The sequence below is a fragment of the Battus philenor genome, unplaced genomic scaffold (assembly GCF_028537555.1).
Source record: "Battus philenor isolate CCGP_79_NKW_IND1 unplaced genomic scaffold, ilBatPhil1.0.hap1 SCAF_8, whole genome shotgun sequence".
Lineage (NCBI taxonomy): Eukaryota > Metazoa > Arthropoda > Insecta > Lepidoptera > Papilionidae > Battus > Battus philenor.
Window position 1 is genome coordinate 4,480,087 of NW_027181748.1, and position 27,342 is coordinate 4,507,428.

General features: G+C 31.2%; 4 protein-coding genes across 4 annotated transcripts in view; 2 read left to right on the plus strand and 2 right to left on the minus strand.

Annotated features, from left to right (window-relative positions):
* Positions 1 to 1,422, plus strand: part of LOC137931744 (uncharacterized) — a 96,599-nt gene extending 95,177 nt beyond the window's left edge. The window contains exons 12-14 of the mRNA XM_068775239.1: positions 350 to 479; positions 822 to 912; positions 1,113 to 1,422. Of these exons, the coding sequence (XP_068631340.1) occupies positions 350 to 479; positions 822 to 912; positions 1,113 to 1,242 (351 nt within the window). The 3' untranslated portion in view covers positions 1,243 to 1,422. The remainder of the gene's footprint in view (positions 1 to 349; positions 480 to 821; positions 913 to 1,112) is intronic.
* A 2,784-nt stretch (positions 1,423 to 4,206) lies between these two features.
* On the minus strand, positions 4,207 to 7,040 carry PCID2 (PCI domain-containing protein 2). The gene is made up of 3 exons (XM_068775086.1): positions 6,691 to 7,040; positions 6,247 to 6,415; positions 4,207 to 5,380 (listed from the first exon to the last, which is right to left on the minus strand). The coding sequence occupies exons 1-3, from the start codon at positions 6,898 to 6,900 to the stop codon at positions 4,575 to 4,577; spliced, it is 1,185 nt and encodes a 394-aa protein (XP_068631187.1). The 5' UTR covers positions 6,901 to 7,040; the 3' UTR covers positions 4,207 to 4,574.
* A 391-nt stretch (positions 7,041 to 7,431) lies between these two features.
* Positions 7,432 to 13,234, plus strand: LOC137931562 (MKI67 FHA domain-interacting nucleolar phosphoprotein). The gene is made up of 9 exons (XM_068774995.1): positions 7,432 to 7,597; positions 7,665 to 7,811; positions 9,020 to 9,197; positions 9,864 to 9,964; positions 10,563 to 10,624; positions 10,706 to 10,824; positions 11,577 to 12,105; positions 12,360 to 12,493; positions 13,127 to 13,234. The coding sequence occupies exons 1-9, from the start codon at positions 7,517 to 7,519 to the stop codon at positions 13,207 to 13,209; spliced, it is 1,434 nt and encodes a 477-aa protein (XP_068631096.1). The 5' UTR covers positions 7,432 to 7,516; the 3' UTR covers positions 13,210 to 13,234.
* A 2,376-nt stretch (positions 13,235 to 15,610) lies between these two features.
* On the minus strand, positions 15,611 to 19,970 carry LOC137931573 (protein AAR2 homolog). The gene is made up of 5 exons (XM_068775009.1): positions 19,648 to 19,970; positions 19,238 to 19,440; positions 18,526 to 18,780; positions 18,025 to 18,151; positions 15,611 to 17,342 (listed from the first exon to the last, which is right to left on the minus strand). The coding sequence occupies exons 1-5, from the start codon at positions 19,848 to 19,850 to the stop codon at positions 16,925 to 16,927; spliced, it is 1,206 nt and encodes a 401-aa protein (XP_068631110.1). The 5' UTR covers positions 19,851 to 19,970; the 3' UTR covers positions 15,611 to 16,924.
* Positions 19,971 to 27,342: the final 7,372 nt, after the last annotated feature.

The following is a 27,342-nucleotide window of genomic DNA, read 5'->3' on the forward strand; positions in this document are numbered from 1 at the left end:
TTATGAATTGTGATCTGCTACTGTAGCTGTCCCGTTATATGTATTTACTACATTTTATTATTTAATATTGCATGTTTATTTTTATGGATATTCCTATAATAGTTGGTCAATAAAATTTCGTAATAAATAGAGGGAAATGAATTAATCTATCTGGTATCGCCGATCTTTATTATTACCGATTGGTAACTTTTAAAAAAGTATTTATAACAACAATTAATTACTAATTTAGTTGACTATAGGTTTATTACTTAGGTCTACTGACATGAATATCAAATGCATCTGTAATTTCCTTGGCCTGGGAACAAGAAAAGTTGTGTGGTTTCATGATTGCCAACTGTTATGATCGCAGATGATGTTCTCGCAATCCCTGTCCCGCGACCCGGCCAGCGCTCGCGCCGCCACACAGCGCTTCATGACCTTCTTAGAGCTAGAGGCCGAGAGAGGACAGCTGTCACGCACCATCGAGAAGAAAGTTCTAGGTGAATAATATTCATACACAGTATTTACTTTATATATAAATGCCTTAGTTGCCACGCTGGAAACTACAAACACCGCAAAAGCAGACGTGTGCTCACGATACGCTAACGCGACTAACAAAATTTTTGGTATTATTCCAGCGAGTATATGGTCCAGGTGATTTCGTAAACAGAAGCATTTAAACCATAACCACATAAGAGCGGGTACAAATCAAGTCATACATACGCTCTAATCAATCATTGGGAACAAATAAGACCATAGAATTTTTGTGTATACATCAAAATTTAAGATATTTTTCTATAACAACTTGCACATCTTTTACTACAAAGATAAATTAATTACAGATGTTATGATTGCTGCTCTAACGGATACAATCGGCGATCATCCTGAACTTCTGCAGCCTAGAGATGGACTCGGGTTCAGTCCAGCCAACCGGTAGACATTGCTCAATTTTTTTAAAACAACTCTTTAGAAACTCAAAAATTTAAATTATAGACAAGTCGACCAAATTTTTTAAAAATAATTCACTTGATTATAGGTTATCAAATCAAGAATTCATTAGATGTTAAATCGATTTACTATCATCGATTACAATTTGAATTAATTTAATTAAATATCACATTTGCATTTTACAGACTGATACACCAGTTTCTGGAAGGAAGTTCGTCGGAGCCAAGCATGTCTCGCGCTATCCTCGCCGCTTACAAAGACGAACTCCTCAAGGGTCCGTCTTTACACAAATTAGGATTCCCAGAGAAAAATTAACTTTGTAAATTTTCTTTTACCCACACATTTAATGTGCCATTTAGGTGTTTAAGATAACCCTTAGTTATATAAAATAAGTTGAAGTTTTTCATGTCTAGGATTATAAAAATTACAAGTTTATTGGACTCTAAAATCAACATTTATATTACTTTGGCCAACATTAGGCTACCAATAATTATTCTTTTATTTAAGTGGTTTTTTTTTTGTTTACTTTTTGTATTTTATATTCCTGTTATACCTGATATAGTCTTAGGTACCTGAAAGTTTAATAAATCGGGGTAAAGATATTTAAGTTTTTTTTGTAAATATTTAAAGAAATAAACATTAATTTTAACTTATTATCACACGCTGTAACCTACTATGTGTATCTTACCCATTTTAAACAATTATGCATATTCATTAATCGATGTTGGTCATTGATGTAGCTTTGATGCGAATCGAGTATTAATCGCAAATAGCTTCAAAAAATTGCCGCTGGAAATACCTTTAAAGATAATTCAAAACTTTTCAAAATTATGAAAATTATATACGATAAGTCCTATACGGATAGTTTACACATTAATAGATCATAAATATAGTTAGATAAATATTACTTCATATTTTTCTACCAATCTTCTTGTAATATTTTAGTAATGTGCAATTAGCTATTCTTCTTAAATTACATCTTCCTTAACATCTACACTTTATTCATCGACAAAAATTTGATTACCTTTCGTCACAAAAATAACTGAAAACTGTCTAGATTTATCACGTCAACTTAAATTACAAGATTTTTTACTATGGCAATATCAAAACGATCGTTTAAAAATATAATCTTCCTTTATATTTTTTTCACTATGCTGTAATGTAATTTTATTCAAGACCCATAGATGTTATTTACAATGTTATGAAATCTTTTTTCAGATCGGCCATTTAATAGTATGTCTAAAAGCAATATCATTTTCTTAAAATGAAAGAAAATTCTTAATGACAATTTGATCAATACAGATATTAAATACACTAACATAAACATTTACATAAATTGCATATCAATAACATATCAGATCATTTCAATTTAACCGAACGTCAATACAATATCGACATTACAATAGACAATTGCACATCACTAATTTGACCTTTCCAACTAAATTCTCTTTAAAAAAAATCTTGTATTTTGTAAAAGCAAACTTTATAATAGATCTTTCTCTATTAAATCAAAACATTTTACATTGCGAGACTTGATCATATAAATCGCATCACTAGTTGTAACGCTATGTAATGATCAGCAAAATTTAATATATTTATAATATTCTTTGAAATATATTGTGGATTTAATAAAAAATGTTAGAAAAAATGGTGTTTTATTTAACTTCCCGATTATTATTTCCGTAATTTTTAGATTTACTTTATTTATTGGTGGGGTAATTAGAATTAATTTCAGTTACCACATTTTATCTGTTTTATGTCATGGTAGAAAAAAAGGTGTTCGTTGCTGGACATCGGCCACTTTCACGGAATTACAATTACATAATGTTAGGGATTAACTCTGTCATTCTACTAATTAAAACATTTCTCATAATCTAGATCAGCTGTTAGACGCCAGCCACCTTTGTCGGTCCACATCCGCGTCTGCCAGTTCGTAGTCACCATAAACATTTTAACGCTAACGGCTGTCGGCAGAATGCCGCGTACACTGCTCAGCATATCAAATATTTAACGCCATTAATTATTTTTTCTCTGCAACCTTCTTTTTAACCTCAATGAAGAGTGTTTTTTTTATTTTACTCTGGATTAATTTTAAATTAAGAGTTAAATAATGACCAATGCTTCTGGTACAGATCATGTCTTCTTTTACACTATGTTTTTTTTTTTTTTTTTTTATTATGGCCCCCGCTATTGGGGGCCTCTCGTACCCCTATTTATGTTGGGATAGGGACTTTACAAGCATTAAATTTATTCAATTCACTATTTTATTTTCATTCTCTTCTCTTTCATTCTTCACATAATCTTTCTTTCTGTTCTAATCTTTCATGCCACAATTCGTCTGTCTTTCTCTTTTGCTCTGATCATCTATCATTCTTCCCTTGCTTTTTACATTTTCAATAGCTTTTATTTTATTTTACATTTTTGTTTCTTATACAATAATTATTTTTCATCACAGATTTATATATTTTAATAGTTAATTATTATATTTTCTATTTTAATTTTTAATATATATTTATTTCCTATATTTACGTTTTGTTTCTTTTCATTGCACTTTCCGCTATTTCTCTGCAAAGGGATAGGAATGATTGTTTATATTCTCCGCCTATCAGGGAGGCTATTGTCTCCTCCCTGATTTGAACCCCAGACCGGCACTCGAAGCCGAACCGGAGTCCCCCGAATGCGAGACACCGGGCCACAAGGTGGATCACGGTCTGGACCACGCCCGGTTCACAGAAGCACGAGGGGTCCTCCTTGAGCTTAAACCTATGAAGGTACTCAGAGAACCCCCCGTGCCCCGTGTTTACACTATGTTACATGACTTTAGGTGCTATATTTATTTCTTTGGATAAAATATTTTGCTTTTGGGTAGGAGTTTTGAAATTTTTTACCTCTGCATTATCCATCCTTTTCATTAATAACATCTAGAGGGCCAGATTTTGATATTACACAAAACATTTAGCACAGATTACAACAATAACTAAAGCAAGCCCTCGGGCTAACGCCATTTGGGCAGCAGTAAAAACCCAGTTGAAAAAAAAATTCGAAATCACAAATTAAAATGTAATATCACGTTTTTTATTGTAACAGTATTTACAGCAGATTAGTTATTTTTATGACTCGCCCATTTGGTATATCCTTTTCAACTTTCTAGCGGAAATGTTTACTTTTATATCTTTATTATAAAATTTTTTCAACACTACACTAGAAACATATATATTTAATTATATACATATATATTTAATTGTATAATTTAAACATTAAAATTATCAAAGCTGAGAGACTTTTACAAAATTGTTCATATGTATTTATTTGGAGACTTTACATCTTAAGGGGACAGGAAAGTGGACAATTTTTTGAGTTAAATTCACACAATTACATTTGTATCAAGTTTTTATTTCTACTCAACAATGTATTCACCTTCATTATCGACAACCTTTTGCCATCTAGAATACAAATTTTCAGTGTTGGAGCAGTAAAAATATGTAAAAAAGGCTGCTTTTTATGTAAAATATGTCGACAAAAATGACCTTACTTGGTCAATTTGGTACTTATATTCCACAATTACTAAGCACTTCACAAGTTGGTTATCCAGAATACATGAAATAAGTACTCAAATTATAATAAAAAATGTTCACTTCTTATAACTATTACAAGCTAGAAAGAGGTGGGAAAGCATTCTGCTTACTAACAACTACCTTCTTATGTTGATATGAAATATACCCTTTGATCTTACCATCATATATAAGATTAGCAACTATACATTGTGTTTCATCCGAATCAACATCTTCTTGCCCCATTATCTGCAGAGCTGCTTGAAAGCTTGCTATTTCAATCTGGTGTGTATTTTCCAACAAATACACTTTACGGAATAGATTTCTGTATGCTATGATTTTCAATTTCTCTACAATTAAATAAATACCAGCTTTAATAAAGAAACTCTCATGTTCGTCCATCACTTGATCAATGCCTCGCAAATTTCCATCCTTCACAGCGGAGACTAAATCCCAAAACTGCATTAAATCATATTTTTCGAGCAGTAGTTGTGAGGGCATAAATCCAAGTAACATTTTAACTGGCACAAGATATGTTAAAATTAATCTTTTATTTTTACTGCTCTTTCTATGGCAATGCTTAAAGGCATATGAAAGATGTTCATCAGCCGCTTTATAATCAGAATCAAAGGTGGCCTTACGACCCACAAAATACTTGAATGTAATTTGTTGTGCCAAAGGAAACTGGGCCTTAAATGGTGATGAATCAATAGCTCTAACTAGCGGTTTGCACAAATGCAATTTGTTTATACGAAAATAAACTTTAAGAAGCTGATTTACAAGATTTAACATTCCAAGTCTCTTTGTGTCATTGTCTGATGACCTATTATCTGCTGCACATACTCGGAAAGAAGCTAGGAGACTGTCCGCTGCTTTTTCTAATATTTTGCCTTCACTTTGAGCTGAAACATATGAATGTATATTTAATTTCTCATATTTCAGTACAGAAGCCAATACTTACAGTGTTACAATTACTTTTATGAATCAATGAAACCATTATAAAAAAAAACAACTAAGAATGTGATTTTTCTTTTTTAAATAAGTAAAGTTTAATGAAAGTGAAAAGGATTCTTTTAATATGGTGCCATTTTTTAACTTCTGTATTTGTAAATTGCTCAAATCTACTTTGCAAATAAGGTGATTGGGCCAGAATACAAAATATATATACATATATACAAACAAACAAAATGACAATAAAGTATTTATAGATTGTGAAACTAATTAAATAGCAGTTCATGTTTAAATCTCTAATTAAAAGGAAAGGCCTCAAAGAACCTCTAAGAACTCTGTAGACTGTGAAAACATGTTCCACACTTACAACTACATTAAATTTTATAAATCATGTCCTCAATAAAAGGAGACGATACCTATCAAGCATAGTTTAATTGCTTTAATAAAATGATATTAAAAACACCCAAATTTCAACAAAAACAATGGCAGTATGCTTCTCTCAACTTAGACACTTAAGGTAATACAATTATATCTATAACTTAAATATAACCTCAAGATACTATGAGTTTAAACTACATGAATTAGACCAATTAAAATAATTAATAAGATTGGAAACACTACAAAATAATTAGGACTGTCCATATCTCAGTATGTGTGATCAAAAGTCTTGCAATGTACTTGTAACTTCAAGAACTTGAAAATGAACTGCAACTTGATTTGTAACAAATTAGTTTAATATACAAAACCATAATGTTAACACATTATTGTTTATTATAAGTTTCCCTTAACAAAATGCTTTTATGTGATGGTTACTTACAATGACATGCTTCAACCTTTTGTGCGATAAGCCTCAGATCCAGGCATACAGTGTACATAAGAGGCAAAGTCCAATTCTCCTCTTTCTGCACTTGTAGCAATTTATTGACAGCAGCCACACAAACACTTTGATGTTCAAATGCTGATATATAATCTCTGTCATACAATGCCTGTAGATAAACATTGTAAAATAATATTTAATAGTTGAAATTTCAAGTACAGTATCATGAATTAATGACCACTACTTTATAAATAATCAACAACACTCTAGACAACTGAATATGTGCACCAAAATTGATATCTATATTTAAACCTCTTCTACATTTACAAGCCATGAAAAAAGTAAACATTTTAACCATAACGAAGTTGCGATATTTGAAATAATGTTATAAATTTGTGATACCTCTTTATATTAGACTGTAAACTAATTTCGTTCTTGACTTACCTTTATACATAACAAATGGTATGTGACAATCTCATCCAGAGGTGCGATACAATTTCCTTCTACAAGCGAAGCGATATCGCTGGAACGTAAATTCCTATTTCCAACGTGCTCGTCTCTTAAAGACAGGAGACGGGCCAGGATATTCCCTTGTGCGGTTCTAAATACACGCTCAACTAACTGAATGTATTGGTTAAGAGTGCCGGTCGACATTTTAAATTTTGTTTTTCGGCTTATGAATGTATCATTTGTATTTATAATACTATATCATAACTGAAACATGCTTGGATGTAATTCCAGACATAAAATTACGTGCATTAATTAAAAATTACACTTAATAAAAAAAAAACTTTTCTATTCCAGCGTTAAAATTAATGACAGATTAACTGTCATCACAAACACGAACAGTGTTGTTCCCATCGAACAATAAGAAAAATAATGAGGTTTAAAGTTTTTAAAATTAGCTGGATTGTGAGACTTTCCGTAGTGTCCGATAAGTAATGAATTAAACTTACGTATAAACTCCAAGAATTTTAGTAGATAAACATAACTTATATTTTTTGAGTAAAATATAATAGACAATTTGTTTCTAATTACTAATAAATTAGTTGTTTTCTTTAATTTTATAAGCAATACAATAATTTAGTTATTTTTTTGTGAAAAGAGGCTACTCTCTAATAATAATTGTACTAAATGTATCATTACAATATGTGGGCATCACTAGCGCTTAAGTAAAAAATTGACTTATTTAGTTTGTCCATGTGAGTTTTGTATAGGAAGTAGTTTAAAATTTTGTTATTGACAATATTTAATATATTAGTACGTCAAAATGGAAGAAAATGTGGCGCTCGATTCTAAAAAGCAGAAAAAATTTGTAAAATCTCTGACAGGGATTAAGAAATTAATGGAGGTAATTTTTTACCTTATTTTAACGGTCTAGGTTATGTTTTTTTATTTACACATTTTTATTTCAACAGAAAACTGGTGCTGTACCAGATAAACCCGTTAAAAAAACAGTAATCGTTCAGAAAAAAAAGCCTATCAAGGGTGGTAAAGTAATCAAAAAGAAGCGTAAAGTAAGGGGTCTTGTTTATTTGTCACATATTCCGCATGGATTTTACGAGGTTAGTATAACAGTGGTTACCATTTACGAGGTATATCTGCATCATCAGTTTATTTATGTAAGAAGTTATAGGTAAAGCATGTTGATGAAATGATATGGACCACATGCAAAGGTCCTGTCTCCTAATGTCCATAATCTTCTTCGTGTCAGTCGATAAACGCACATTGTAAGGCATAGTAATCACCCTAATATCACGAATATGACTAGTCTTTCACTGACCCCATTCAGTGACTTACTGAAACATTGACTATATTACAATGTTTGTGTCGAGAAATATTGTCCCTATAATGTTGTAATTCCACTCATTTTACTAGCACACAGCTACAGACTGTCTATAAGCCATACTAAATATTTTTTTTGGCAAATTAAATGTTTACAAATGTTTGTAACAAAATTTACATACCTCAAATATTTTTTAACTTCTATATAAAAATGATTACAGTATTGATACTGATAAATAAAAATTATGTTATGAATAAATAAGTAATTTTGCATCTGTAATTTTTATATTTTGATAAGAATCCTTATTTTGATAGGTTTCCGCTAGATTCACTATGTTTGTGTTGCTATCTATCTATCTAGTGCTGTGGTAATTTTTTATGTATTCTGTGGCCTCTGTATTTACTGTCCAATGTTTTTTGTATTATTAGACCATATATTTGCTTGTAAGGTCCACTATCGTGTTTAAAGTATGAGGTGTCCTGACTAGGTCTTTTTAAATTTTAGTGAATTGTGTAGTGTGTCTGATAGTTTAGTGTTTTATAAATTCATTTCTAGTTTCCTAAGATTTCCTTAGACATTTGACAAATACTCCTTCCTTTATAAAGTACTAATTTCAAGTAACTTAAATGCTTATTAATTTTTTATATGTACTAAATATGTCATTTGTGTTATGTAAATTGACTTTACAGCCATATAATTGTATTAGTACTATTTCTACGAATTTGTTTTGTGCATTATTGGTCATTCAAGTCCAAGTCTAGTTTTAAGTGGCTTAACAATGAGAAAATTAGAAGGCTTCGAGCCTTCTAAATTAATATAATTCTTTTAAAAAAAGTTATTAATTAGGCATTTACATCCACTTATTTTAACATTAAAGATAGTAAGCTACCTCTGTCTTGGCATATTTAACTGTTCTAAAGCGCTGGCCAGAAACTTAAAAGTTGCTCTTTTTAATACATACATATGATGCATGATACATACTTTCAGCATCAAATGACAGAATACTTCAAACAATTTGGTTTGGTAACAAATGCAAGAGTTATCAGATCAAAGCGTACCGGACGGTCTAAAGGTCATGCATTTGTGGAATTCAAAGACACAGCTGTGGCCCAGGTTGTAGCTGAAACCATGAACAATTATCTAATGGGAAAGAGGTTGATTAAAGGTACATATTTTATTTGTTCATTATTGATATAATTGTGTTAAATATTTGAGAGTGGATCAAATATATTATGCATTGTTAGTTATTATTACAATAATAGCTACATGGTTATCCTTTATATATTATACACAGCAATTGGTTATAATGTAAAACCATTAAAGGGGTTAATGTATTGCTCAATTGCTGTCAATTAATGTATCATACACTAAACAAATAACAATGGTTTCAGAAAAAGCATTTTCAGTATTTAGATTACTGTGTATAAAAATTAATTATTGTTTATTATCTGTCTCTGCAGACTTTGAACTGCAATCAGTTATTGGTTAAGAGAAAAATAAATTAATATAACATTTTTAATAGTGATCACTTTATACAGGATAGTTAGAAAAAGTTTTAAAAGCTTGAAACCTTTTACCGACACTTGAGCTACCACCATATACATATTAAAAGGGGTAATTCCCTTTGAAAGTTTTACACTTATAACCAATTTCCATCTATAGATATTATTTTTTGTTATCTATTAAGATCTCTCATTGAGACTTAAAATTTTTATCTTTTCTAATAAGCCTGTCAATTGTACCTCTAGCGTGTTAATTTGATTTTATTTTAAGTTTACTTTTAATGAATTTCAGTCTATAAAACCTTAGAATGATGTTTAATTTATTACAGCGGTGTACATTCCTCCTAAAGATCAACGCTTTAAAGCAAGAAGAAAAAATTTGAATGAACAAAATAATCCTGCTAATAAAATGCGATTGAGGATGAAAAAGGTATAATCATCATCATTTCAGTCACAGGTTACCAACACTGAGGAGTAGACTTTTAGAAACACATGCCTCTCCATAGATTACTAATAGAGCCAGTTGAAAACAGACATCCTTTGCTGTCTTCACTCTAGAACCTATAGATTTCAGTGGCTACAGACGTTGCATGCCATGTGGCCTTCTATCTGCCACTTAATCTGGCAATTCACAAGACTATTGGTTACTATTGGTCATAGGCTAATTATCTTGTAGTAAAATGATGTAGTGAATGATTGTGAAGTTATAACAAATACTTAAATAAAGTTTCGAAAACCATTTTAGTAACAAAAACTCCCATGATTCAAATTGATTGAAAGAGTAAGATCAATAACTTGTTTGTGTGAGTGAAACAATAAGTATACTTGCTCGCATGCAAACTATTAATCTATTCTTAATTTATATATAGAGAAACTCCTGCCAATACCAGTCTTAGACAGTAGTAGAATATTATTTGAATTTTTTATCGCTTGTCATTAAGTTAACACCAAATGTCTGTTCCATAAATAAATGTTATGGAACAAACAAACATACTATTAATATAATTTTTTTTTTAAAAAATTTACAGTCATACAACTCGGTCAAGGATGAAAGTGAAGAATTAAAAATAGCAAGGAAACTGATGTCCAAGTAAAAATAATATTTTTTATTAAAATTATTCTTTGCCTTGCATATATAATGTTTATACTGATTAACACTGTATTTTTTCAGTTTGTCAAAGACAAAAACCAAGCTCAAGGAACTCGGGATAGATTATGATTTCTTCACACCGGTTGATGTTCCAGAAGCGTTAACAGATAATGTAGAACTCAAAGAAGAAAAGCTTGAAGGTATTTTTAACATCTTAAAGAGCTTCCTTTCTATAATTTTTATCAAAATTAATATGATTAAAAGCCTTTGTTCTCTAAAAACCATATGTAATATGTAACTATGTAGGTTTTGATTTGTTAGGTTGTCCCTAAAACAGGCTTCCCCCTGAACATTCTACTCATCTTTATCTTTACAAATACTTCTCCAACAACAAGGTTAGTCATCCTCCAATCTTTTTTCTTGCATGTCTCTCCTTTTCCTATTACTGGGGTGTGGTATCCCAGTATGTCAATCTATGATATCCATTGTTCACTTATCTCCCTTGGAACAAATACGTCCACCATTGCCACTTTAGTTAATTTTTTAGCCAGTTTAATAACATTAGTTATGTTTCTCATTTTTCGTAGACTATCGATTTTTAAATCATATTACTCACAAAAATTTGCCGGAAATTATAGGTGTTAAAAATAAATTAAATCCTGTAAAACTATAATTAATATATTTGGTTGCATTTATTTAATTTCTCTGACATACATTTCCAATGTTGGTATTCTCTTGTGAGTTAGAGCTTGTAATGCAGGTAGTAGAGAGTCCTAAGACAAATAAGAATCTTTATTATATCTTTTTGCATGAAGATATGTTAGTTTTTCATCTAAAATATCCGTTATTAAAAGTTAGTAAAAGAGACTTTTTCTTGTTATATGCTACAATCATTGAAAGGATTTAAGCCTGTGATCTAAGACAGTAATTGAAAAATAATTTTAATACACAGATACCAAGGAAGGCATTGTACCGAAACCTGAACAGAAAAAGAGGAAGAAAAATAAAAAAAATACTGAAGAAACAAACATAGCTGTAAAAGAAGAGAGTGTAAGTAATACAAAACAAAACAATGTACAGGAACCTAAAATGAAGCAAAAGAAAAATAAATCAATCAAAACTAGTGAAGTATTGGACAAGACGAAAGATATTGCCAAGGTCAAAGAAGAGGAAACAAAAAATATTATAAAAAATATAAAGGATAAAATAGTAAGTTCAAACAATGAAATCAATATGAACCAACAAGGAGAAAAGCAACAAAAAATGAGAGATGCTGGTGTAAAGCTTCCAGAGGACTTCATTACATTAGCCAATGAAGATGACGACAGTGATGATAGTTCATATAAATTTGATTCTGATGAATATGAGAAATTATTAAATGATGATGAAACTGATTCCGATGTATCAATGGAAGATGATAATGATGAAGTGTCTAATGATGTTAGCCTTAAAGATAAAGTTAAAGATGTTATTAGTAACAGGTAATTTAAATTTACTGATATAGTGTTTTATACCTATAATGGCTATGTAATAATTGTATTGTTTTACTATATCTTCTGCTATTTTTTTCCATTTTTTTTTGCATGGATCTTTCTTGTACTTTACCAGAAACATTTAAAGAAAATTAAATTAACTATTCACACCATTCATGAGTTTTGAACTTAGTCAAGGCATTAATCGATAAATTTATTTACAAATTTTATTGCTTTTATCTAACTATATGTGTATATTTTAGTAAGAACTTACAAGTAAAACAAAATAAAAAGAATAAAAATAAGGGCAAAAAAGTGAAGCAGCCTGTTGAATCTAATAAACCCACAGTTAAACTAGAAGTGAAACAGGAAAGCAAGAAAAGAAAGGAATCTGACAGTGAGTACACTACTTATTAGCTATTGTCTGCTATTTTATGTCTCAATTAATAGCTGTAATTTTTTTTTGAATTTATTACATTTTAACCAAGAAAACTAATTATGTAAAGGGTGATTTGTAGATGAAAAGGCATTACAGGGGTCAAAGTATAGCTCTATTTTAACATATAGTAAACCAAATTTTGAAAAGTACTTTTTTATTTGACTACCTCATTTATTATTTCTGAAATCATGAGTTTTAGGAGAGGGTGTACCAGATATTGACAGCAAATAAGCTATACATTTACCTTTAAAATCTTTTACATCTATAAACAATTGCTCTACGAGTATATATTTAAAATAAATAGTTAAATCAAGAATGAGATTTTCCATGCATTTTACAGGTTTGATTTTTTTTTTGTTTAACGAGGTAGGCTATTGAATATTTAGTTTTTTTTTATTTGTTGAGATATATTCTTAGGATGTAAAAACTTGTCATTAAAAATAGTTCTTTTTTATTATTAATGTATGTGACGTCACAGGACATCTCGGTATTTATATATCTGAATTGATTATGCACAAAGTTAATTTAAGTTATTTAGAAGGACAGAGATAATATTAAATATATATTACCCTCTTTTTTTTGACATTGCAGAGGTTGAAGTGCAATCCAAAAAACCGAAGTTTGAGAAGCAAAACAATAAAAAGCTGACCAAGAAACAAATGAAGAGAAAATAAAGTGTTGTTAGCTATATGTATGAAAGTATTTTTTTTTATCCCGTAATTAATAGTTACATAAACTGAAAACCAATGCATTTTGCAAATAAGTCGAATTGTTCACATTTTAAAAAGAATCAGACAATTTGCTTGTAGAACCTAGGCTTGATAATATTTGTATCTTTAGTGCAAAAGATAAGGCCTTAATTAACCAAGATTTGGTAATTTTTATATCACAAGTAACACAAAAATTTATGTACCATGGTATTGGTAAATAGATAAAAGTACACAAAAATACGATGCAGTGTGCTACATTCATATCTTCCTAAAAACATCGGAATCCTAGATAATCCGCACTGCAGACCGAATGAACATCTATGCTTTTGAAATGTGCTGGCGAAGGATACTACACATATCGTGGACTGCCATGACAATAGATCTCGATTAACTTTGTATAAACTATGTTCTCCACTATCAGCAATAAGCGTATTCTGGGCTACTCCGGTAACATATTTCGAAGCCAACCAGATTGTCGATATGCTGGGCTGGTTGCCATAGGAAAAGTAGAAGGAAAGAGACCAAGAGGGCGATCACAAACCTGATGGGAGGACTGCGTGTGACCGACCTCGTAATAACGGAAGTCCTCCGAGAAGAAAGTCATGGAGACCTGTGGAGGCAACCAGCGAATCCTCGATCAAGGCTTTATGAATATATCAAACAAGAAGAATTAGTACATTTTTACAATTTATTAATAATGGTAACTGTAAAGTTAATAATTAAAAGTTTTAAATAAGTTTCCATATTATTTTTCGCTTTTTGCAACTATTTTTTTTCGTATTTATTGTTCTGACAGTTTCAAGAACTTCTTTGGTAAATGATGGATGTACAGCAGAAGGCTTTAACTAAATACCCATGATAGAGTAGAGAATTGGACCGCAAGGCATTAAAATAAAGTTGAAGCACATTTAATGCATTGGTTTCTATACAGACGTTGCTTGTTGATACCAGTAAGACCGCTTTATTTAAGAGAATATTTTTTTTTTTTAAAAAGCTTCATACTAAAAGTAAATTACTTTTATTATGGAGCTCCGTTCTCTTTTAATTTGCATCATCACCGTAAATTTGATCATGATAATAAACCAGAACGCCGTTTAAGTTTCATTTAACCAAATTTTTAAATTTTTAATCGAGAAAAAACTTAAAAAGGTATTGTAAATCTATTATATATCAGCTATTTAATTTTCAATTTGCAAAAAATTCAAGCTTTATACGTATTGAAAATTAAACAAATCTGCTGGGTTTAAGAACAAGGCTGTAGCTCCTGTGTACTGTTTTTAAAGAGTATTTTGCTTTAAATCTTTGGGGGGGGGGGGGGAGATATGACTTTCCCCTGGTTCAATCTGGTGATATAGGAGTATGTAGTTTCTGGAGCCACGACTACCCCAGGAGCCTTTGGGCTTCGCTAAATAAGAAATTTTAGGCTCGATAAATTGGCACACACACTATCTTTTTTTGGTTTTCATAAAGTTATGTTTACAAAATAACCTGCGATCAGGTTAGATGTGTGGGAATTTTATTCACTTAAACCCTAAGTAAAGTCCCTAGTATAAAGGAGAGGTCATGGTCTTTTGTAGAAATTGCCAGTTTGGATACGTTTTTTGTGTAATAACATGTAATTCCCTCTGAAAATGACATAAAATTAACATTAGCATCTACGTAAATAGGCTGCTCAACCTTAAATTTAACCGAAAAACCAGTCAGTCTGCGAGTACCTATTTATTTACACCATATTTTAATTTTTACACAATCGTCGTTTTGGGTTAAACCTGAACTAAAGCTTTCCTTGTCAGTGTATTTATATAAAACCCTATATATCTCGAGGTTAAATAGATATCCAGAACTGTTAACATCAACTCCTTATCTATGATTATCGTCTCATCATCATTTTAACCAGAGGATATCTAGTGTTGGTCATAGGCTTTCCCATAGATTTGTCTTGCAGAAAGTTAATTACCACCTCCTTGTTATCTATAGCCGATAGCATTTTTTAAAACAACATATATCAAATTCATCATTATTTCAGGCACAAGATGGCAGACAGCTTGATAAAAGCCTTCTCCATAGATTTGCCAAGAACACAGGTTGGAAGCGGCCTGCATCGTCTTTGTACGATCTTAGTAAAACCGTCTGACCATCATTATGAAGAATGACAGAACATACATAAATTTGCAATTTTTCGACCAAAGACGCTTTAAAATATAAAAATATGTTTGTTACCCAGATGACATCTTATATCTATATATGTATTCAAAAACTAAGCTGCAATGGTATAAATGAAACTCGAAACCATTGTACAGGTACATTTATTGACTTTCATATATTTATATGTTTTTAAACATCTAAATTATTAAAAGTAGTGTACCGAAACCGTAAATCTATTAGATTGGACCTAATTTCATTTATTATATATTATTTCTAAATTTCTACAAGTATTCGCTTTGTCCGTATAATAGTAATACAATGTGTCAACAATGTACACAGCACATAATTGTCCTATTTATAAATTTATATTTAATGAAGTTTTGATATTCGGATGCATTTATACTTTAAGTTTGTGTTGGCTTATTATGGAATGGACTTTCGTATTTATAATTCTGATGTGAGAATGGAATGAGTGAGAAGGAAAGTCATAATTGCCTGTTTGCTCACTGCGCAGATAATATATATATTTTAAATTATCTATCAGTATCCCAAAGGAGCTGTCTCAACAGTTTTTTAATCAAATAACTTTAGGTAAATATGCATCCGAATATGCAATATGTTACAGAATATATGTATTTTGTATATTAGTAAATATATTTTTTTTATCGAAACGATCGAAAAAATACGGTCTTTAATATCAATATACAAACTGGTTATTATACAATGGCTGAATATGCTATAGTATATTAGTAAATAATACTAAACACTTCATAAAGTGACTATTTCACAGTATAGAAATTAATGTAAAGGCAATAGCGAAAAAATTCAATCCAGTCAAAAACGTTTCTGAATGTCAGATCACTTAAAGCGTAAATTTGATGTTTCATTTTTGGTACTTTTCCGTTAGCCCGACGCAATAGAAAAATAGTTCACAATATTCATTAAATCGAATTTATTTGTAGTAAAATAACAATTATTAGCTTTCAGTAAAAAGGGCAATCAAATTAAGGAATGACTTCCTAAATTTATAAACTTTAACCTAACGATTATGTCTTATAGGTATGACTTATAGGTTATGTTGTCTTAAACAACCAGCGAAAAAAAACTGTAAGCGCTATTTGTGCCGGGCTAACGAAAAAGTTCCAATTTTTTAATTGGTTTGAAATGGAGAAAACAAAATAGCAGGAAAATTGTCTTTAATCTATTTATAAAACTCTAGGAGTTAGTTTCATGAATAAATATAATATAAAAGACTTAAAATGTAAATATAATTACATTTGAATTTATATAGCATAAGTTCCCAATGTGGGCAGTACCACCCTCGAGTTCAGTAGTGAGGTAGCAGATCCAAAGAAATATTGGAACTTTGAAGTACTTCTTATTTCCATGAAAAAATAATATCTGTCTGTCTATAATGTTTATCTTATTATTATGGCATAAATAAACATTAAAAGAGGGCATTAGAATTATTTTTTTAAAGTGGCGGTTGTCAAAAGATGCTGGGAAACTACATTGGATAGTTAAAATAGTCATTTTATTCAGTTTGCTCATCTATTTTAACAACAACCGGCCTTTCATCCTCGTCATCTGTATCTAAACCTGTGAAGTCCCATTGAAGTTTCTCCATCAAATTCTCTTTGAACCTCTCAATCATTGTTAATAGTCTTCCATCGACTTTGCTTACATAAGCAGTGCGGAAGAATTCACGTAATTTCTTGTATACTAGATTCTTATTCATGACAATATCAGCTAGGAAGTCCTCTGGCATTTCCTCAATCTGAATTTCAATGCTTCTGATGAAATGAAAGAAGACACTTCGGTATTTATGAATGGCATCATCACATGAACATAGCAATATAACCAGGTTCTTCCAGTGTTCAAATGCATCCAATGAATGCCCAATAAGAAAACATAAGTATGCAAATTGCAGCTCTCCTATGATGTGCAGGGGTCTGTAATAAGATTTATAGTTCTTATTTAATAATCGTTACATTATCCGGCAAATGTATTTTTCTCTGGAACCATAAGGCTTAGAGGCTTTAACTTAGTAAGAATATTGATATGAAACTCCATCCGCAAGATGATTAAGGGTGTTCATTAAGTTTGGCAAGCACGCAGGGAAATGTGTTATATAGACAACTGCTTTAAACTACTCTTTATATTATGCTGTCAGAGAACTAGGCAATAAATACAACAAAAAACCAATCTAGGTTAAACCCACAAATCCTATGTGGGATCCTGTACAACCTTTTTGCATGTTTGAGTAAGGTTTTGATAACTGTTCTGTACAGTAGTTTTTTTTTGTGGAATTCTGAATATTTTTGGCATTCTGAATATTTTTAATTCACTTTACATGTCCTGCACTGCCTTGTGGGTGTAATTAAAGTACATCCACTGGCCAAGTTTTATACCTAAAAGAGCTACAGATTGGAACACATCTTTTCAAACCCCTTGTGGGTGGAATTTCATTAAACATGTTTTTAACTGGCCATTAATTTATTTTTTACTTGGTTCCAGAGATATGTCGAGTAATACACATATAAATATATTCTGTTATGATTCAGAATATATTACATAGTTTAAAAATAAATGCATAACTATGTTAAGTATGTATAGGCTTGTGAAAACACTTACTCGTCATGTTGTGCAATCATTAGTTCCAATGTGTACGACTGATCCAAGTAATGCTTTGTTATTTCTTCAGGCGTTGAACCTGGGGGATATTTGTTGCAAGGGATTTCTGTAAATCTCAAAGCTGTACCTAAAACATAAATTGTTTTATAAAAAATTGTAGTAAAGAAGAAGACATATATTTATATATTTTCTTCAAGCCTTATTGGCAAGTTAACAGTTGCTCAATGAACTATGGAAAGGGCTAAGCCCAATATTACCCTAGAAGATCAAATCAGGAATAAGAAAATCCATAGATGAACAAAAGTGAACCACATAGCTCTTAACAGGGATGTTGCAATGCAAGTCACATCTAAAAGATCTTATTGAAAATCTATGGGGGAGGTCTATATACAACAGCAGACATCCTATGATTTATATAATGATTTACTTTTATGGAAACTGTGGTATGGATTTGAGTCTTTTACATACTTTTTATCAATTGTATAAGAAAACAATAGATACCAGGAGCAGGCTTCAAGTCAGGCAACATTGAATTTTCTTTCTCTTCTCTGGTAATCCTTTTTGCTCGTTTAGCCTCTGATTGACCAGAAGATTCTTCCTCAGTTACTTTTGTAGTTGGATCTTCTGTATTCTCCTCTTGAATAGCATCTCCTGAAGATTTGACTCCTCTTGGTCGTTCTGCATCAGTTGTGGATAGCAGCTCTACTGAGGCTCTAATTAAACCATTTTCTGGTGAAAGTTTTGTAGCAAGATCCGCTGTAATTTAAATGCAGGAGGATTAAAATATGTGATATGTTTTTAACCTACATTTCGAAGTAAAACTTCTTTGCTAAGGCAACCAAGATTCGGTTAGTTATATTTATATAAAGCCTGTGCTTCTGTCTCAATTAATAGATATACTTTATTTCATGAACATCATTACATGAACATCATTATGTCAGCCAATAGACTCAACTGCAAGAAACTGGCTTCTTCCAACTATTACCATGATGACTGTTGTTATGCTGCCTGTATGCAGCCACTTCCTGCAACCTTGTTGGCAGCTGCAACCTGCAGTTTTTTTCTTGTTTCTTCAGATGTGCAATTCTACAAGCTATGGAGACTTGTTTTTCTACAAATCTCATTTCTGCTTTGGTATAATTTTCCAAATTAAATGCAATGTAAAAATAAAAATGCTATCAATACTTTAAGGTTAGATAAATTATTAATTTACCTGATATTTGAGAAGTAAGAAGCCTCCATTTTTGCCAAATTTCATAAGGATATGGTGCAAGGTGCCTGTCTAAATTAAAGAGATTATCTTTAAGACGTTGGATACTTTCGTCACTGATTTCCTCTTTACTGATGTCCTCTGTTTTCTTATCCCACATTTTGACAACGAATTCTTTCTTGTGAAAGTATTGCATGAATCCAGACCTATAAACACATGTTTATTACATTATTAAAAAGTATATAAGACGTTTTTTAATGTTTGTAACTTTTTTCATAAATAAGACTTTTTTATTATTGGTTACTGGATCTTCAAATAATTTTATTAAAGAAAATAGTTATAATTAAAAGACAGGGTCTTAAGGCAGAAGTCTTGTAATAAATAATTAATGTAGAAATAATACATAAACTTACCTAGGTGAAACGTCGCCTGTACCTTGGCTAACAGCGGAATAATGAATATAGTGTAATCCAGGCGGTATCATCTTTATTCCGCGAAAATCTTCATCGGTGTTCCAACATTGCATATCAATACCAAATTGTGTCTCCTGAGGTACTCCTAGGAATACAAAAGTCCCACCTTCAACGAGGAGCTTCTTAGCTGTTTCTTGATCCATTATAAATTGCCAACTTTTATGCTAGTTAAATTCGTGATAAAAATACAACAAAATAATGTTTACATCGCTGTAAGCAGGTCAAATCAACAAGAGAAAAAATCACTGCGTTATATCAAGACGGTGACGGCACTGACATTTCAGTGCTGTAGTAAAATGTTTGCATTTAAGTGCATATATTTAGCCCACAAGTAATATGAAATATTTTACGTTTACAAATCAGAAGATTTAGATAAGAAATAAGAATTGTAATACATTTTATATAGTAATTCAAGTAAACTTCATTAGAAATAACGAACTAAATAATCATGTATACTTATTTTACATTGCGGATACACTTATAACGGAACGTTAATGTTTTCAATAAGTTTTTGAATAATTTAAACTTTTATCTCATTATTATCTCGAATTAGCAAATATGACCTTTAATACAAGTCATTACACACTAGGACGAAATGTTAACATTTTTTTGTTAGTTTCATTGTATTCTCTCTCGACCACGTTTACTTTGCTTAGTAATAGTACGTTAACGTTTTTAAATGTATAAAGTATTAGTTTACTTGAATCAGCCAGGAAGAGATTATATCGTTGTAGATGATTAAAAAATATTTTGTTGCTTTTGTCTGTATGTTTTTATAGATATTAAATTAACTCTAATATAGTTATGTGATTTTAATTAATCTACCTTTAACTGCAGGGACAATGTGGCGTCTAAAATAATCAGATACAACTAAACTTGTATCTGCCGCACTAGAAGCTACGTAATTCCGGGCTCCAATTTTTTTTTAACAAATTGCTAAACTGTTAAAAAAAATCGGAGCCTAGAATCAGAATACTAACTGCATATTGAATATTAATCTACTCTGGGCGACAGTTGCACATGGTCACATAAGGAAGCATGCAACCCTTTAAGCTATATAAGGCCTCGGTGGCCTCTCATCGCGTCGAATATCTATGAAACTACCCACCGGGGCTCCAGAGAGAGCACTTGGGCTAATTTACTAAACTTAGACTAATGCTTTAATTTGGGCAACAAGGATGCTTGATGTCTTATCTACACGCTATTAAGTAACAGTGACCTTCCGTCACGAAAAAAAATAAAATAAAAATATTCTCGTTATCATCACTTCAGCCCTAGGACGTTTACTGCTGGGCATTCCTCATAGATATCCAAAAGGACCGGTGGGAAGCGGCCTGCAAGGTCGTCTCATCAGTTGTGCATCTTGTGGGCTGACCTCCTACGCTGCGCTTGTCGATTCGTGCTCTTCACTCTGGAGCTTTAATAGTCTTTCGGCGACCTGTTCAACTTACCAATCCATTGGGCTATGCCAGGTGCTTTCCTTCGTCTACGGATCTCCTCATTACTGATTCATTTTCGTAGAGGAGTATACCTAAGTGTAGCACTTTTTATGGCTCGTTTTGCGTCTACGAGCTTGCCTATGAGTCCCTGAATAAAAAACTAACTTATATAACTCTTAAGCTAGTTGTAAGTAAATATACTGTATTATAAATCTCAAGTATAAATTTTTAATTATTTGAAATAGTTTTTTTTTTCTTTCATTAATTTAGTGAGCCGTTCAGCTGTACCAGAATAGTGTCTCAAAAAAAATAAATCGCGCCGAAATTTCGCGTTGAATTTCGAGCTTTTCTGTCGAGTGACTGGCACAGAGGTCGCTGTTAGGCACTTCACCACTTTTGTTTTAAACACGGTTTTTTTGCGTAATTATTTTCAACAGGTGACGAATGCCTCGTCTCGAGTGCCGCACAGCACGACTGCTGCGCGGTAATCAGAGGTATTTAGGAGTTTGTTGCCTCCAATCCAATTAGCAGATTTTTGGCGCCTTACTGTGTAAAGGATCATGAATCTTTATTTTTTTATGTCTGTGACTTATTTAATAAAGTACATAATCATGTATACAGGGTGATTGGTTCTAGGTATAAAAGCCTTAAAAGAGTGAAACTAGCTCATTTGCTGTCAATTAATATATGATACACCCCATCCATAAATCAACGGCCGTGTAAGAGGAGATCAGAAATAATAAATAACATAATATATTAATAAAGTAACAAAAAGTTTTTTTTTTAAAAATTTGAATTACTACACATGCAAATTAATTGTTGTTTACTATCTGTCGTAGTAGACTTTGTACTACCAGAAGTTATTAGCCTATCGCATTCCTATGGAGTGTGAGTGATCATTTTATACTGGTTGTTACGAAATAGGAGTGAAATCTTTTAAGCATTTTGCTATATATTTATCCTTTTAGAGCTTTATTCCCTATAATATATCATTGTGTATATTGCAGTTAATTGAACTTTCGCAATTTTATTAATAAAGTGTATTACAAGACAAATCACCCGAGCACATATTAGTTCATTCTCTAAGGCGAAGGACACCAGTGTAAGCTATTGGCGGGTGGGTGGTACCCCATGGTGGTATCCCTGTGCTGCAAGTAATTTTTTTACATCAAAATCAACCCCAATGCGATCACATCACTGATAATGACCGAATTAATATCGGCGTTCGAATTTGAATTCGAACGCGCCAAAATGATTTAAACCAAAATGAATTGTGGTCATAGTGGCCAGCAATGTTCTCATGTGTACGGTACAAACGTGTATTTTAACCTTGTTTGTATAAAAGTAGTTATTATGTTATTATTTTATTTCATCGTGAAAAATTGACACATTGGCTTTATTTAATATCTTTATGTATTTATTTACAATAATTATACAAAATATTATGTAAAATTATAATCCGTGTCGCTGAGTGACGGTAGATCTAATATAAAAAAAATTAGTAACATAAATTATAACATTAATTATATTACATAAAAATAACTCTGGATAAATAAAAGTAAAAGAAGCGTAAAAACTAGTTAGTTACTAAAAAAAACATTTAGCAGAGAGCAAATTGGAATTTCGTTTTATGACTGAATTTAAGTTTGATAAAAAACCTCTAGACAAATTATAATTGGTCTTCCAACGCCGATCTCGGTTGCTGAATTTTCATTAAAACTTTATTCTTTCGATAAAACTAAAAGTAAAAAAAAAACTGTTTTGAAATAAAAATATTTATAAATTTAGTTTATGGTACTGATAACATGATTACATAATTAATATATCTTTTTACTCCAAGTTAAGAAACAGTCTGTATCACCTAAATTTTATAGTTTTATACATATTGACTGGTTATAGGCTTAATAACTTTAAAGAAGTGAATGTGTAGCTTATTCGACAATAAAAAACTTTAGTTTTACACCTATCACCCTGTATAAAGTGATTGTTTTATTTTATTATTGTATTAGAATGCGACATGTGTATAACTTCTGGTAAAAACAAAGTATGTACAGAAAAATATTAACAATAATTAATTTAAATATGTAGTCATACGAATTTTGAAAACAATTTTTAATTGTGTTATTATTACGTTATTTATAATTTTTAAAACATTTGATTTATAGAATGAGTGTACCATACATTAATTGACAGCAAATGTGCTATATTTTTACTTATTTAGATCTTATATAACTGTAACCAATCATTTTGTATTATTGGAGTTATACTCAAAGAATACTATCTTTAAAACGTTTTTGATTCTGAACGATAACAAATGTAAAATGTTAAATTGATAATCGGATAAAATATTAAAATATAATGGATGGGTTTTTTAAAAAATATAAAAGCCGACATCAGAATGAAAGCAACGACAAACCGGAAGTGCTTGGATTATTTTTAAATAAACTTGTAATGTCAGTTTCCGCACGAGTTACTCCAAGTTTTAATAGTGTTCACGTCCACTAAGATGCTCCTCTGGGATAAAGTCTCCACCTTGGGAGTTAGTTGGAAAGCATTTACTGTTCTAAAATGTTGAGGTTATACTTAGCTTAAGTTTATCTGAAGGTTTGATTATATAAAAAAAAGTGCAAAAATATTTTTAAAACATTTTTTCCTTTATGAAAAAGAAAATAGTTCAATCAAGCTATATAACAGATAATTATTGAACGTGCAACAACATCCACGATCAGTGAGAAAAGCAGATTAAGATACTTTAACACATGCACCTTATATTAAAATAATAAAATATTAAAATATAAAATAATAAAAAATGAAACAAAAATAAAACGATTAATATATAGAAATTGTATCGGGGCTTCTTTTAGAAACTTTATAGTGATGTATCAAATACGTCCAGGTCAGGCGATGTAGCTTTGATATCATTATACCTATCGTACAGGTTAGAGTTATGGGCGAATTTAGACTAGTGTTGGTACGGACAGACGATACGTGAACGGTTTTTTGAATAGGATGTCTAAGAATTCCTTGTGGAACTGATAAGTATAACAGATTAAAGATATCACTTTCAACTTTTTTTATATACAAACCATTATTTTATAACTAAGATCTTAGTTGAAATGAAAATCTTTTCACGCCCTATGTCCAATGCACATGTATTGGGTAAAATGTCACAACCCGATATATTCAGATTTTATATATATATATATGTATAATATATTTTTTAATGTAAATAATTAAAGTCTTGTTTGCAATTCCCACGTCTTGAACATCACTTTAAATATGTCATCTTAACTTTGGATCGTTTATCGAGTTCAAAGCTAAATTAGCTGCTAAAAAGCTGGGTATTCCGGAGAAGGTTTGGAGGTCTGAGTCATTTACGTTGCACAAGTCCAGTCATTTGTTTTGTAGCCATCTCTAAAGCGGAACAGCAATATATCAACTCCAAGTTTTTGACTCTATACAGAGTCGAGCCAAGAGGCTCATTGGTATCTATGCCGCGGTAAGCGCTGAGGTTTAGAACTTAGAGCAAATGAAAAGTTGCTATTGGTGTTCTACTGTATTTTGGAGAGTATGAGTCGGATTTACATGAATTAATTTCCCTATCTCCTTTCTTTCATCGGACACCACGACACGCGGATTCCCGACTGTCACACACGGGCGTAATCCCGACCATCCGCATTAAGCATTTTGCTTCCACAGTGCTACTTTGCTTTTATAGTGCGAGCGGCCAAATAATGAAGTACATACGGCCAAAGAATGAGGTACAGATATCAAGCAGCGTCGTTACTTCCAGCTAGCTATAAATAAGGATTCTTCAAGTCCAGAGTTAACAGGTATTTTATAAGGATGCATGTACTGTTGTAGACCTCGCGATCGCTTAATCTCTGGTGAAACGGAGGTCAAATGCTTTGCCACTAATAAAAATAAAGTGATTCTTAATTTCGTAACGTATATTTTGATTATAATTCCCACGTCATGAACAGCACTCAAGATTCTTAATTATTTATTATTTTGTTTCATAATTTATGTCCGGTTTGCAGTTCTCACGTTGCGCGTCATGGACGACCATAAATCGTATGAAGAACTGTAATAGCAGTATTATGTTATTTATTTTACTCCAAAGTAATTGAAGCTGTAATAGCCCCACAAGGCTAACAGCACCGACTTAAAATCTAAATTAAGTATGTGATAAGTAAGTTTTAACTCTAGGGTTAATCCTAAATCATAAGATATAGTGTACACTCGAATTCTAAATAAACCTTTTTTTTATAAGACCACTGAGTCATATACTGCGTAACAAAGATTTTTTTAGTAGCGGTCACCATTTTTAGGAGTCGCTCGTAAATTTTCCCGTCTTGGGTACACAGGGACAATTTTGATTTAATAATTCTTCCACGTTCTCTTTTATTTGCTCACACTTCTTATATCCATCTTAATACCTTTCACTCATTCTTCTTTTGACTTTCACATTATCTCTTATTCCTGTTAATTCCTTGACGTTTCATACATCGTCTCTTTTCTTTCACCATTCCATGCGGGCTACTATTTTACAATGCTTATTTTGTTTTTTTTGCATTTATTAAACATTTTACAATTCTTTAATTTCTTATTTTTCTTTTATTATTTATATCTAATATCTACGTCAGATTCTTATCACATAATTTCTAAGTCATATTTCTAATTGATCACCTTTTCCTTTTGCTACTACACAGATGTTAGATGATACGTTTAATACGCGTATCGAGCAGGAACACAAAAACAATAATCAAAGAATCGGGGGTCATCACCGTGACCTCGCTTATCTAGACAGAGTAAAAATAAAAAAAACCCGCATTAAATTTAAGCGTAAGGTATAATATTACGCTATTTTATAGTTTCATTGTTCAATTATTTACGGCTGTCGACGGATTATGTCTCAAGAGCCACTAATAGCGAGACTAACATGATACAGTCATTGTTATTTCAATGTTACTCTCTTTACGTCATTTTAAAAAAATATAATCGATTTTGGACATGTCATAAGAATATGTTAATGTTAAAATTATTGTTACATTTTCTTTAGGAAAAAAAATTAGCAGTAGATATCCTTAGGAGTAGAGAAGAGGTTCTATACTAAATAAAATAAAAGACCGTTGAGTGAAGTGAACCGCATGACTGTTCCTCACGGACTGAATGTTTACATTTACAGAATTACATGGATATTTATACAATTGCGGGAATAATACCATAAAAGTTTCCGAAAGTGAGTATTGTAGGAGTAGTGAGTATGAGTGGCTCCTTGTGGCGACGATTTTAACGTCATCATATTGTACTTTAGATGTTATTCGCAGTCCAATGTGTATCAATGATTATTGTTTTAACAATTTGGCGATAACTTAATTACATATAGGTTTATCTGTGACAGCTACAAGATATTACATTTTTGCATCTTTATATCTGACATTGTTTTATCGTGGGACAATGTAAAATAACAAACACCGGTCGCAGTTAAAGCAATTGTAATATACCTCATACAGTCGTCACTCTTTGTGTTTTTTTTTGATTTTATAATAATTAAATACAACAGATTTTAATATGTAGTTACGTTAAAATAACAAAATTTATTATCTGTGGTCTTCCATAATTTCAACGATATCGTATTTAGACTCCCGGGGTTCGTATATTTATCTTCGGGGTTAAAAAGAAACAAAAAATCAGGAATTTACGAAATGGAAATTTATATCCCGATTTCCCACGCGGATTCTATTCTGAATATGCGTTAAAAATTCTTGTAGGCGACATGTTCTTTGTTTAGTATTTCGTTTTTTGACAATTTTTATTGCACATTATTTGTTTTATTTAACGTTGTTATTAACAGCACATTAGACAAATAAACGCCTTTGTGAAATGAATTATTTTAAGACAAAGCGAATTAAAAAAAATTATAAGTTTTTACACGGAAAAAAAAGTATTAGTTTAAAATGGCCCGAGCCACTATTTACTTCGTGGAACTCTTCCCATCAGACTTTGTCTTTTGGAACGTTTACATTTAGGTAACTAACAAAATGTTAAAAAAAATAATACGTTACATCTCAGGTGAAGGGCGTACATGTATTATTTTGGTATATTGTATATGTCGGCTATATCAGAAGAGCGCCTTTTAAAATTATAATTATTAAATGACAATTTTATTTCTCTAACATTGTTTTTGTATTTA

What these genes read in the sequence shown, in the direction of transcription:
- PCID2 (XM_068775086.1), bottom strand. Translation starts at nt 6,900, where the DNA reads ATGTCGACCGGCACTCTTAACCAATACATTCAGTTAGTTGAGCGTGTA. An exon ending in ACCATTTGTTATGTATAAAG is followed by an intron (nt 6,416 to 6,690) that starts GTAAGTCAAGAA and finishes GTTTATCTACAG; the next exon opens with GCATTGTATGACAGAGATTA. An exon ending in AAAGGTTGAAGCATGTCATT is followed by an intron (nt 5,381 to 6,246) that starts GTAAGTAACCAT and finishes CATATGTTTCAG; the next exon opens with CTCAAAGTGAAGGCAAAATA.
- LOC137931562 (XM_068774995.1), top strand. Translation starts at nt 7,517, where the DNA reads ATGGAAGAAAATGTGGCGCTCGATTCTAAAAAGCAGAAAAAATTTGTA. An exon ending in GGATTAAGAAATTAATGGAG is followed by an intron (nt 7,598 to 7,664) that starts GTAATTTTTTAC and finishes TTATTTCAACAG; the next exon opens with AAAACTGGTGCTGTACCAGA. An exon ending in CAAAGAAGAAAAGCTTGAAG is followed by an intron (nt 10,825 to 11,576) that starts GTATTTTTAACA and finishes TTTAATACACAG; the next exon opens with ATACCAAGGAAGGCATTGTA.
- LOC137931573 (XM_068775009.1), bottom strand. Translation starts at nt 19,850, where the DNA reads ATGGATCAAGAAACAGCTAAGAAGCTCCTCGTTGAAGGTGGGACTTTT. An exon ending in ACAGGCGACGTTTCACCTAG is followed by an intron (nt 19,441 to 19,647) that starts GTAAGTTTATGT and finishes ATGTGTTTATAG; the next exon opens with GTCTGGATTCATGCAATACT. An exon ending in TCTTACTTCTCAAATATCAG is followed by an intron (nt 18,781 to 19,237) that starts GTAAATTAATAA and finishes TTTAAATTACAG; the next exon opens with CGGATCTTGCTACAAAACTT.